This window comes from Neophocaena asiaeorientalis, unplaced genomic scaffold (assembly GCF_003031525.2).
Source record: "Neophocaena asiaeorientalis asiaeorientalis breed wild unplaced genomic scaffold, Neophocaena_asiaeorientalis_V1.1 scaffold217, whole genome shotgun sequence".
In the NCBI taxonomy this organism is placed as follows: domain Eukaryota; kingdom Metazoa; phylum Chordata; class Mammalia; order Artiodactyla; family Phocoenidae; genus Neophocaena; species Neophocaena asiaeorientalis.
Genome location: NW_020172293.1, coordinates 4798218 through 4811014, shown reverse-complemented (window position 1 = coordinate 4811014; position 12797 = coordinate 4798218). Strand labels below are relative to the sequence as shown.

Genomic DNA, 12797 nt, shown 5'->3' with positions numbered 1-12797 from the left:
ATATTCCAGTCAAAACGGATCCCGTCTTGTGGGGCGGAACGTTTGCCAAGCACACATGGGTCAATCAAGGAGATAAGAGCGCAAGACTTCTAGGTGGTTCCTAAGCAAATGTCACAGAAGCACCAGGTCGTCCACTGGGAACCTCAGTTCTTAGTAACAAAGCATCGTGGGGCACAGCCGGGAAAGAACACAGGCCTGCCAGCCCCGCGGGGCCCTGGGCAGCGGCTGACAGCACCTGGCCTCGAAGCAGCGCTGGCTGCTGGCGGGAACCTGCTAGAACAGTCAGGGGCTTCGTGAGGACACCGGAGGGAACGTGTGAATGGGCTTAAAAACTGCTGCCGTCGGTGGTGTGAGGAACTGAGCTGTAAGCTTTTGCCCCAGTGGAGAAAGTAAATGTCAATTACTACAGGACAAAGGGCCCGGTTCTCCGGGAAGACGGGGGCAGACACCCCAAGCTGTGTGGGGCCAGGGGGCGCAGGTGGGCAGCGCGTGCTGGGGCCATGCCAGCGCTTTCCAAGCCCCGCACGAAGAGACACCTCCTGCTGTTCCCTCTGCCAGGGTCTGAGTGGGGTGGGGACTCTGAGGTCGAATTCTGGGCCTCTTTTTGTCAGAGGCCAAGTCTGAGGATCGTCCTTGTACCACGTGGGCCCTTGGTGGGCCGCAGTCAGAGTAAACACTTGAGCAGAGGCCTGAGTTAACCTTTTTGGGTAAGGAACCTTTGGGGCAACTGGTGAAAGATGTGTACCCTCTCTCCAGAAAACCACACGTCCAAAAGAATAAAGACTTTGCATACCTTTGGCAGGGCTCCCAAAGCTCCCACCGGGGCCTGTACAGTGCCCAGGACTCCTGGGGCCCAGGCTAGGGATTCCCGCCCGCGAGGGACCAAATGAGCGTGGCTGGTGGCCTGTCAGCCCTGCTACCTGCGTCTGCAGCCACTGAAAATGATGGTAACAGGAAGCCTGGATGGTCAGATAGAAAAAGAACATTTATTGTGTTCAACAAGCCAGATTATCATCGTAACAACCTATGCAGCAGCCACCGTTACTCCCTATTTTTCCAGATAGGGAATCGAGACAAAGAGGTAAGACAAGGCACTGATGTCACACAGCTCGGAGGTGTGAATAGATAGATAAGGTCACAAGGCGGGGCTGAGGGGTGGGTTTAGAGAGCACTTCCCTGGGGCGTCAGGAAGGAGAGGGGGGCCGTGCCTGGTCCCCATGTGACCTGTGTCGGGAACCCCTTTTGGAGGTGCCATTGCTTTCCCGACCGTGACCTCACTCAAGCTGAACCCCAGGGGTCTCCTGTGTGCAGCTGAGCTCCTGAGCCCCGCCCCGCCCGGCCCACTGGTCCTACTTCAACAAAACTCAGCAGCTCCAGGTCCCCCAAATAGGGGAGGCCACGCAGAAAGGGGCTGGTGGCAGGGATAGTCATCAGTAGAAAACTATGCTAGAAGACTCCTCCTTAGTGAGTGTGCAAAAGATGAGGTTGGTAGGCAAATTAGGGCATTTCATCCTAAATTGTACCTCTTAAGGCATCTTTGGACCCCTGTGGGGCTCTCCCTACACTGGAAGCCCAGAAATCTGGTCATGGGATTTGGGGGTGCATGCAACAGAAACCCAATTCAAAGTACCATAAGTGAAAAGGGTGATTTCATGGAAGGATGCTCACAGAATGTCACAGGCTGGACAACCAAGCTGTGTGACAAGCCTGACCCTGGACTCGGAGACAGGATGGACCCAAGGCCTGGAAAGCAGCCAGAACAATCCCTTCCTGATTCCCTCCATGCACCAGCTTCTTCCTCTGAGACGTCCCACACCAATGGGGAGTGGGCCTTGGCCCGAAGCCAATGCACAGTAATAACCTCATGGCCCCATTGGCTCCAGGAGAAAGTTCTGGGGCAGAAGCTGTTGGCTCTGGTGCCGCCCGTGACCGGCTCTTGTTTGTTCTTAGAAAGAGGCCTCCTGACATGCAGGCCAGGCAGCCTCTCCCTCCCTGGCTGCCTCCCCTTTCCGACCAGGATGAGGCTCAGGGGAGCTGCTGCCCGAGGACTCAGTTCATGAAAACAATGACTTGGAACAGTTTCTCCTCTGCTCTTTTTGACGTCGCAGAGGTGGCAGGTCCTCCACAGCATCAGAGGTGGGCCTGGCTGGAGCCACATGTGTCCTGCTCAGGCCGAAAGGTTACAGAGCCAGTGTGGCTGCTGCCACCCAAACCTTCTCCGGGAATCTAACCTCATTTCAATCCTTAGAGAAAAATGACGTCTTTATAGCATTTTATCAAATCACCTCCCTGAAATGTGTTCTGGTGATCTTTTTTTTTTTAATTTATTTTTGGCTGCGTTGGGTCTTCGTTGCTGCGCGGCAGGCTTTCTCTAGTTGCAGCGAGTGGGGTCTACTCTTCATTGCGGTGTGCGGGCTTCTCATTGCAGTGGCTTCTCTTGTTGTGGAGCACGGGCTCTAGGTGCGCAGGCTTCAGTAGTTGTGGCTCGCAGGCTCAGTAGTTGTGGCTCGTGGGCTTAGTCGCTCTGCAGCACCTGATCTTCCCGGACCAGGGCTTGAACCCGTGTCCCCTGCATTGGCAGGCGGATTCTCAACCACTGCAGCACCAGGGAAGCACTGTTCTGGTGATCTTAATGGTTTTCAAGTTTAGGCAATCTGTACTTCAGCAAACTGCTTTCAGCCCTGAGCAAATGACAGATTTAAAAAGGAGCACTCAGCTGATGGTGATGGTTCAGTCAAAAGTAACAGCACAAAATAGTGATTTTTAACTCAGGTATCGAAAAGTGGGACCCAGTGTCATCAGATCCGAAAAACCTTGCCTACGTGTTGTCTGGAAATTCTATCCGTTGGGTATGCACTTCTACCAAACCATCCAAACTTAAGAGTTTATTATGTCCTTGTGCATTTAGACTTATTTTTTTCTACATACATATAACATATGCATATACATACAGTTAAGATAACCCCACACTACTCCCAGCCAGCTAGCTCAATACAAAGCTGGTTTGTTCTCCCAAATACTGGCATCCTGCTACTCATTAGCGGGTGTGATCTTTGGTCAAAGAAACACATTAAGTCTTCATTCTTACACATTAGTTCACTCATATGTTCCTTCAAAATCATCCATTTGCCTCACCGTTAGAAAGCACTATTCAGTTTGTTCCCCAGGAAATTAAACTTTGCAGTGATGAGAGAGAAAATAATCTATAAAATACCCAAATCTGCTTTTTTCTCCTTTAACACAGTATTTGTTTAAACAATGTAGCACAACATTTATTTTACATTTTTAATTTTTTTTACTAAGGCACATGACGTATAGAAATAGTGAGGTACAAAATGCAAATTTCTGCATAAGATTTTTAAAATAATCCTTTTGGAAAATAAGGTAAACACCATCTTCCGGAGGATTCAGCTTTTCGCTTGCTTCTTCTTTTGGACCAGTTCAACCAGCAGCTTGTATCTAGCGATACAGTCTTCCTGGGGAGAGAGAGAGAGAGAGAGAGACAGAGAGACAGAGAGTTGACAGTTACAATCAGAGTGACCCTCGTGGGGTGAGCCTGCCTGCCGTGCCCAGCGCTGACCAAGGGCTGTCCTGTCCACCTGGAATTCCCTGGGTGCCCGGGCGGGAGGTGTGATGTGCACCCTGGGGGAGGGGCCGGTGGCTGCTGTCTGTGGGACGGAGACTTTTGTTACTGTGATGGCGACTTTCGACTCACCAGTGGTACTTAACATGTTAACATCTCACCGTTTCGTCACAACACATTACTTCAGAGAAACGAAAAGCCTTGAGGCCAGGCACCCACAACGTCATTCTCATTATGTTTTGCCTCTCCCTGGGGGCCCCTGGGACCTTCCTGCGGTAGGGCCACGTCGGCCCAGCCCCACGGGCTACTGCGGGGAGTGTGCCCCGCTCTTCCTCCGGCTCGTGCCAGACCCGCGGAGGTCTTCCAGACTTCCAGTCAGGCTACAGGACTAGTAGCTTCAGACGCCAGCTGCCTGTCGCTGTCACCCCTTGGGGTGAGGACCCCTGATGAAGCCGGGGAAGGGCCTCATTGCTCTCTTGTTTATCACAAGGTACTTTCCAGAATCCATTTCTGTTTCTGTTCAAAAACACCCCAAGGCACTGTCCGCCTTCACTAACTTACGGTCACACGTGAACTGGCTGTGCTCCGCAGCAGACTTTACCAGAGGCCCTGGACGGAGGACGGTGTTCATTCTCTCCCTGGAGTTCTGGCTTAGTAGTGTTCTGAATCTTCTAATAAGGGCCTCTTCTGCATCCCCAAGGGCCACCTGCCTAAAGTGTCACCCTTTCCCTAACAGCCAAGCTGCCCGGCCGGCCCAGCGCTCTGTGGGGGGATGCGGGGACCCTGGGCTCTGAGCAGCAGGCCTGCCAGGGTGGGCGGCCCAGCCCAGCCCCATGTGGGCCTCAGGCAGAGGCCCCTCCTTCAGGCCCAGGGCTCCCAGCGGCTTGCAGGCCACTTCCAGGGAGTCGCCCTGTAGGGGGCAAGCCAGCAGGCAGCCTCCCCTGGACCTGGTTCTGACGCGGAGGCGTAAGGGGAACACCTGCAGGATAATAAACCATGCTGCTCATTCCTCCCTACCAGGAAGGTTTCCAAACCCCAAGGCAATGAGTTTCTGAGTGTGCTGTCCGCAGGAATCCACGGTTCCAGCTCCTTCATTTTAAGCCAGTGTCAATTCATCACACATGTAAATGCCTGTGTCCCGACAGATGCTAAAGAAATTCAGGGAAAATAATTACTTCTGGCAAACCAGTTGGAGGGGCTGAGAGGATCTGTGTTTCTCAAATAGATCAACTGCTAATGGTTTATTTTTCTCCCCGGGAATTCTCAACTTCCTCATTTTAAAGTAGGTGATAGATAACTAGACTTGTACGCACGGGGACATCCATGGCCATGAGCTAGATTTTCCAACATCGAATTTCAATTAAAAAAAAAAAGGAACGTAAATGAACATCAGCGTGCCCACAGGCTACTGAGTGATGGGCAGAGAAGGCAAAGGAGACTGGCTCTTTTGATTTCTAGGTGTTCCTGGTGCCTCAGATGAAGGGCATGGCTATGAGGAAAGACGCCCAGGAGGCTGTATCAGGAAAGGCTTGGGTTGAAAACATCACACCGGAGGCTCTGCAGCTCCCAACTGTCGGAGCAGAAGACAGAGGCCGGACAGGGCCTGACTTCCCACGGGGGCTGCCCCCTTCCCTCCTATCTGAGTTGCCATTTGGGAACTCTCTGCAGATGTGTTTAAACAGACACTAAAAGTTGTACACTGGGAGGAAAGGGCTACAGAGGACAAGCTGGATCCTGATCCTGAGGGCAACCTCTCCCTGACCCCGCCCCCAGCACTACTTCCAGCCTTTGGTCCACAGGTGCCACCTCTGAGACTAGACAAGTTACGCGGCAGAACTGGTGACCATGGCGACGCTGGCCGCCACACGTGTTCCCCGGGTTAAAGAGCTGTGAAGCGCTGGAGGGGCTCGTGATTCTGTGGGAAACCTTCTCCTTGCTGGCCGAAGGGAGCCTCCGCCTGCGAGGGAGGCCTGGCCCTGCGCGGCCCTCGCAGCGACAAGGATGCTGCCCGGCCGTCCCCGCCCCGCCCCCGCCGAGCGAACGCTCCAGAAGGTTGGCGGGATTGCTGTGGGGGCAGGTTATGATCTATGCGTGGGGTTTTCGCTGAGAAAACATAACTGGTCTGTATAACGATTCAACTTGGAATCTTGACCTCATTTACACTAAGCAGTCGAGTGCAGAGTCACAGGCTCTCGGGAGACATCTAGTGGAAGGTAACTGGCAGGTAAGAGATGAGGCGGATAGAAAGACGCGTAGGAGGAGGGAAAGCCGGTGGACCCGCTGCGGCCGCGTCCGTGTGATCTAGACCCGCTCGGAGGCCTTCCTTCCCGGCGTCACCCACCTTACTCTTGGACGGGACACACTTGGCGATTTTGTCCCAGCGGTCAGAGGATCCCTTTGGGTACTGCTGTAATGCTAACTCCAGAAGCTTCTGTTGGCTCTGAGTCCAGGGCTCCTCTGCGGCTCGCGCTCGCTCTCTCTTCTGGCTCTCATCGTCGCTGGACTCGTGCTGTTCCGACATGTCGAAGTCCTTCTGCCTCTTTCCCCGGACCTTCTCCTCCGGCTCGGGCGGCAGGGCTGGCCTCCGCCTCCGAGGCCGGCTCTCCTCCGCGGCCTCCGGATCGGCCTCCTCCTCGCCGTCCTCCTCCTCCAGCTCCCCAGCCTGCTTGGCCTCCTCCCGCTGAGTGATGATGTCATCCGGCAAGGTGGTGGCGGCCTTGGGGGGCCGGGAGTTCTGGGCTGTGGATCTGAGTTCGGAGAGTCTGACCATCCCTGTGAGAAAGGACACACGGAGGGGAAGGGCAAGGTCAGTTCCGGTGACAAGAGTCAGGACAGCTGCCTTCACCACAGCAGACAGTGCGCTGGGCATTTTGCATGTATTGTATAATGTTCACACTAGTCTATAAAGACAGCCATCGCGACCCCAACTGCACAGAGGAGGGAAGTCAGTCTCAGAAGCAGCAGAGGTGGGATCTGAACCCACTTCTGTCTGATTCCAAGTCTTTGTCCTTCCACCGCTCTGAGGACTTCGGGGGCCTCCCAGGGCCAGGTTGCAATCAGAGAATGAGAAGGTCTCTTTGAGAGGGGATAAGCGGCTACTCTCGAGGTATGGAAAAATGTTCTTCAGAATCTAGGGTTGTTATTAGTTCCGCGAGCGCAAGTACAGTGAATCCGTCAGACCTCCCGCTGGGCTAACCCTGCACGGGGGGGGTGGGGTGGGGGGACCGCCCCCCCGCACCCCCCGCCAGCCAAGCTGCTTCCTGTGCCACCGCGATGCCTCGCTTGACAGAAAATCACACTCCTCGTGCCATCCACGGGTGTGTTCAGCCACGCCTTTCCCGCCCTGCTCACACACTCCCAACCCCTCCGGTGCTCTAGGAAGATCTGTCTGTGCCCCACTGCTTTTTCAGGAGCAGGTTTCTGGAGACTGTGTCGGAGAGGAGCGTCTTTCACAGAAGCACGTTGCGCGCTTGGGCCTCCACATGCAGACCAACAGCTGCGCTGGTAGGAGAGCAGTCTGGAAATGCCCTCCTCGCTGGAGCCCGCAGAACCGCACGCCCCGTCCTCTCCAGGGGAGACGTTTCGAGATCTCAGGGTTTGCTGGTCCCTAGTAGGTTACATCGAGTGCAGGGACCTGTATTTAAGTGGAGTTGGAAGGTTTAGGAGGCATTTTCTTCTTGGTTCCGAGCAAAAAGTATGGGGACTTGAGCAAAATTCTACTTAGTCTTGGAGGAAATGGATTTTTTTTCTTTAAAAAAAATTTATTTTATTTTTGGCTGCGTTGGGACTTCGTTGCTGCGCGGGCTTTCTCTAGTTGTGGAGAGCAGAGGCTGCTCTTTGCTGTGGTGCGCGGGCTTCTCGCTGCGGTGGCTTCTCGTTGCGGAGCACGGGGCTTCAGTAGTTATGGCATGTGGGCTCAGTAGTTGTGGTGCACGGGCTTAGTTGCTCCGTGGCACGTGGGATCTTCCCAGACCAGGGCTTGAACTCGTGTCCCCTGCACTGGCAGGCGGATTCTTAACTGCTGCACCACCAGGGAAGTCCCTGGAGGAAATGGATTTTGAGAAACATAGATTCTTGGAGAAGCTGCTTGGCCTGTCCTGAAGGACACTTTGTGTGTGTGGTGGCAATGGTGGACATGTGGGGAAATGGCGCAGACCGGCTTTCCCCTGCGTGCCCCCCTCCCCCCCAATACTAGAGAAGAACAACGTTTTTACAGTTCTTCAAACGTATTAAGTACATCTTAGCACCACTGTGTATGCAGGGCTGCATTGGCTTGTGGGTGCTTGTAATTCGATCCCTTTCACAGAGATGACCAGTAGAGTCCATTGGGCAAAACAAGTTATTATAAAAAGGGATTTATTTTGAAGGCACGGCTTTAGATTAATGGGATGGAGTGGGTGCTGACTCACCTGGGGAGCAGGTAACTGAATCCTTCAGTTGCTTGGCTTTGGTTGTCACCTGTTTCAAAATATAAAAGCAGAGAAAATCTGACTTTCCATATGTCTACTGTAGGTCAAGTGACCTCTTTCATAGAAGGTCCGTGTGAAGGAACAGGGTTTACTGAATCTTAGGCCTGGATGGACCCTCAGTCATCAGTTCAGTCCATTTTCTTAACCAACATGGAAATTGAAGCCCAGAGAGATTAAATGAATTACTCCAAAATATCCATCTAATCAAGTGGCAGAGTCAGAACAAGAATTCAGATCACCTGATTACAGCCCCATTGTACAAGGCTGCCTGTGAAGATGTACTAGTTTCCAGAATCACTATACAAACACGTCGTGTTTTTTAGTTAGAATTTCCTGAAAGAGTATCTTTCTTCACTAGAGAATATTATACCATAGGGGTATTATGAACAATGGGGAAATTTACTCTTAAGCTAACGATGTTATAATACAAAAGTCTTTTCTTCGCATCCCAGAAAGAAACCCTAAGAGCACCAAGATTGACACTAGCGGAAGGACCTCTTGGTGGAGTAGTAGATGGACCCAAGAACCATGAGACATTTACATACACAAGTGTGGATCCACAGAAATAATGTTTTCTTTCTTCTGTATAAATGGTATTATATTGTACGTCTCACCCTTTAGCTTGCTTTTTTAAATTTAATGATGTATTGGAGGTCTAGATAGATTTCCCTTTTTAAAACTGAGATAAAATTTACATAGAGTGGAATGTACAGATTTTTAAATGTACATTTCAGTGAGTTTTGACCAAAAAAACCCCATGCAACCAACATTCTGATCAAATTACAGAAAATTCCTGTTATCCTAGAAAGTTCCCTGTGCCCCTAAATCCATCTCTACCCTGCCATAGACAACCACTGTTCTGATTTCTATTATATATATTTTAAACAGGAGATCAAAATTAATTAAAAAAAAAAAAAGTTGGATAGTTAACTGCCCCAATGCACTTATTAAACAAGCCATCCCTTCTCCATTTATTTAAAAGGTTAACTTTATTAAAATTATATTAAAATTACATTTCATTGTATACATGGAATACATACTTTGTATTCTATCCCCTTAATCCGTATAAATTCTTGAACAAACATTTTGCTGCTTTAATGAAATTTGAAAGGAAAACCTCAGAAAGCATGCTCTAACATCCTCAGAGCTCGGAGTTAGAGCTCATATTCAGTTTTGGTTCTCTGTCTCTCTCTGTCTCGTCTCTCTCTCTCGTATTACCCTCTGTAATATGTGGATAAAACTGCTAATAGCTTTTGTCTGGTAGGGATGTTTTAAGTTTGAAATAAGCTCTTAGCATGATACCTAGCAAATGTTAAAGGCTTATAATTACCTATTATAATTGATGTGGATCATTTGTTTTCCATTCATGCAAAAGGGCAGAATTAGAGAAAATATTTAAAGCTGCTTAGAAACACTCTTCAATTTTATTCCCTCTCTGTGGATGACCTTGCTTCGTATTTTACGGGAAAAAACTTGAAGTTATCCAACATGAGCTTCCCTGACTTCCAACTTCCCAACTCAAATTTCTGATTGCACCACCATATATCTTTCCCACATTTTATATAACCTACACATATCCTCTTGTACATTTTGAATCACCTCTGCATTACTTACAATACCTGATACAATCTAAATGCTATGTAAATAGTTGCCACTGTGAGGCAAATACGTGTTTCGCTTTTTACAACTTTCTGGATTTCCCCCCCACCCCCCAAATATTTTCCATCCGAGGTTGGTTGAATTTGCAGGTGTGGTGCCGACCATACCATGGCGCTTCCCTCTGTAACTGCCGTTAAGTTACGTTAATTTACACGTCTCCTAGCTCCTGAAACTAAACAACTCCCAACCTAAACTCATCAACTTCTCTGCTTTCCCCCCCTTCCTTTTCCTAACAGTACTATCATCCCAGTCATGTAGGGGCAAAACCAAAGAACCAATTTTTGGACTTTTTTCTCCCTCCCCAACCAGCTGCCACGTTCTTCACAATACTGACCCCATGTGTTCCCGTCTCTCTCAGACCTCCACCACCTCTATTAGTCCTTCATTCTCTGACTGAATTAATATAACAGCCTTCTAACTGGTCTACAACTTATTTATTAGCAGTTCCCATGGAATAATATCCCCAAGGCAGAGTTCTGATCAGATACCTTTCATGGCTCATCAATGACCATACAACAAAGTGTTCAATTCTTAACCTGACACACAAGGAAATCCACAGTCTGATCTATTTTCTTTCCTGTGTGCATCCTTCCTTTCAGCGAACTAAACAATTAATGCTCTCCAGATGGTCAGAAATTCTCTACTCTGTACTCTTGGCCATTGTTAACATTTGTCTTAAATGATTTTCTTTTCTTCATCAAACCTCTCCTTAAATATCTATCCGTCCAGAGCCAAGTCATCCTTCGAGATACTTGCAAGTGTGACTTTCTTCTTGAAGACTTCCCAGATGCCCACCACCAGGACTACCAAGTCTGCTGACAATACCTCTCCTCTCTCAATTTCTACTGTATTTTTAAAGATTCTATATTTTTACATCATAATACAATAAAATTACCTTTTCCTCTTCTGTTGCACAGTTCTATGAATTTTAACACATTTATAGATTCATGTAACTATAGGATACACAACCTACATATAGGATATGGAATAATTCTTCTTTTTCTCCTGCATCTTGTTACTTAACAAAATATTTTGGAGATTATTCCAGAATAGTACACAAAGACCTCCCTTGTTCTGTTTCTTAAGAAACAGCTTAACTGAGATACAATTCATATACTATACAATTCATCCACTTATAGTGTATAATTCAGTGGTTTTTACTAAATTCAGATATGTGCAGCCATCATTGTGGCCAACTTGAGAACATTTTCATCACTTTGAAAAGAACCCCCATATCCTTTAGCTATCATTCTCCATCCTCCTTATCCCACCCCATCCCTCATCAAGCAATAAGCAACTACAAATCCCTGTCTCTACAGATTTCTCTATTCTGGACTTCCATATGAATGGACTCATACAATATGTGGATTTTTGTGGCTGCTTCTTTCACTTAGGGTAACGTTTTCCAGGTTCATCCAAGTTGTAGCATATATCAGTACTTTATTCCTTTTTATTGTGGAATAATATTCCATTGTATGGATATACCACATTTTGTTTATCCATTTATCAGGTGATAAACATTTGTGTTGCTTCCATCTTTTGGCTATTATAAATAATGCTGCTATAAACATTTGTGTATAAGTTTTTGTGTGGGCATATGTTTTCATTTCTCTTGGGTATATACCTAGGAGTGGAACTGAGGAGTTATATGGTAACCGTGTTTAACTTTTTGAGGAACTGTCGTACTGTTTTCCAATATGGCTGCAACATTTTACATTCACATCAGCAGCATATGAGTCTTCTGATTTCTTTACATCTTTCCTAAAACTTGTTATTACCCAACTTTTTGTATTATCCCACATCCCAGTGGATGTGAAGTGGTATCTTGTGGTTTTAATTTGCATTTCCCGAATGACTAGTGATACTGAACATTTTTTTTCATGTTTATTGGCTATTTGTATATCTTCTTTGGATAAATGTGTATTCAGATCCTTTGCTCATTTTTCATTTTGGTGATTTGTCTTTATCATTGAGTTGTAAGGGCTCTTTATATATTCTGGATACAAGTCCTTCATCAAATAAATGATTTGCAAATATTTTCTCCCATTCTGTGGGTTGTCTTTTCCTGCTCTTAGTGGTGTCCTGTGAAGCACGAAAGTTTTAAATTTTGATGACATACATATTTTTTTTCTTTCTTTTTTTAGTTGCTTGGACTTTTGGTGTCCTATCTAAGAATCCTTTTGCCAAATTCAAGGTCATGAAGATTTACCCTTCTGTTTTCTTCTAAGAGTTTTATAGTTTTAGCTCTTACATTTAGGGGAATATTGCAATCTTAACAATGTTAAATCTTCTGATCCATGAACAGGAGATATTTTTCCACTTATTTTGATCTTCTTCAATTTCTTTCAACAATGTTTTGTAGTTTTTAAAGTTTGTATTTTTTGTTAAATTTATTCCCAAGTATTTTATACTTTTTGATGCTATTGTGAGTGTAATTATTTTCTTTATTTCATTTTCAGGTTGTTCATTGTAGGTATATAAACATAAAACATTTTTGTATATTTATGTTTACTGCAATCTTGATGTACTAATTCAAATAGTTTTTTAGTTAATTACTTAGTATTTTGTATACATAAAATCATGTCATTAGCAAATAGGGACAGTTTACTTCTTCCTTTTCAATCTTATTTCTTTTTCTCAGCTAACAGCCCTGGCTAGAACCTCATATAATGTTGAATAGAAGTGGTGAGAGCAGACATTATTGTCTTGTTCTTTATCTTAGCAGGAAAACATCCCCTCTCTCACCAATAAGCATGATATTAACTGTGGGTTTTTAGTAGATGTTTTTTATCAGGTTGAGGCACTTCCTTCTTAGTCCTAATTTGTTGAGTGTTTCTATCATGGAAGGATGTTGGATTTGTTAAATGCTCCTATTGAGATGATCTTGTTTTTTAACTCTATTGATGAGATTAATTTACATTAATTGATTTTCAGATATTGAATCAACTTTGCATTCTTGAGATAAATCCCACTTGATTAGGGTATATAATTATTTTTATAAGTTGCTGGATTTGGTTTGCTGTATTTTGTTGAGAATTTTTGCATCCATATTCATATGAACTATTAAGTATGTAGTTTTCTTCTCA

General features: G+C 46.7%; 1 protein-coding gene across 1 annotated transcript in view; it reads right to left on the bottom strand.

The window, feature by feature from the left end:
- Positions 1 to 2872: 2872 nt before the first annotated feature.
- The window catches only part of DNAJC1 (DnaJ heat shock protein family (Hsp40) member C1), a 196033-nt gene continuing 186108 nt past the window's right edge, over positions 2873 to 12797 (bottom strand). Inside the window, exons 10-12 of the mRNA XM_024765554.1 lie at positions 7993 to 8041; positions 5925 to 6355; positions 2873 to 3476 (exon numbers count right to left, since the gene is read on the bottom strand). Coding sequence (XP_024621322.1) covers positions 3408 to 3476; positions 5925 to 6355; positions 7993 to 8041 — 549 coding nt within the window. The 3' untranslated portion in view covers positions 2873 to 3407. The remainder of the gene's footprint in view (positions 3477 to 5924; positions 6356 to 7992; positions 8042 to 12797) is intronic.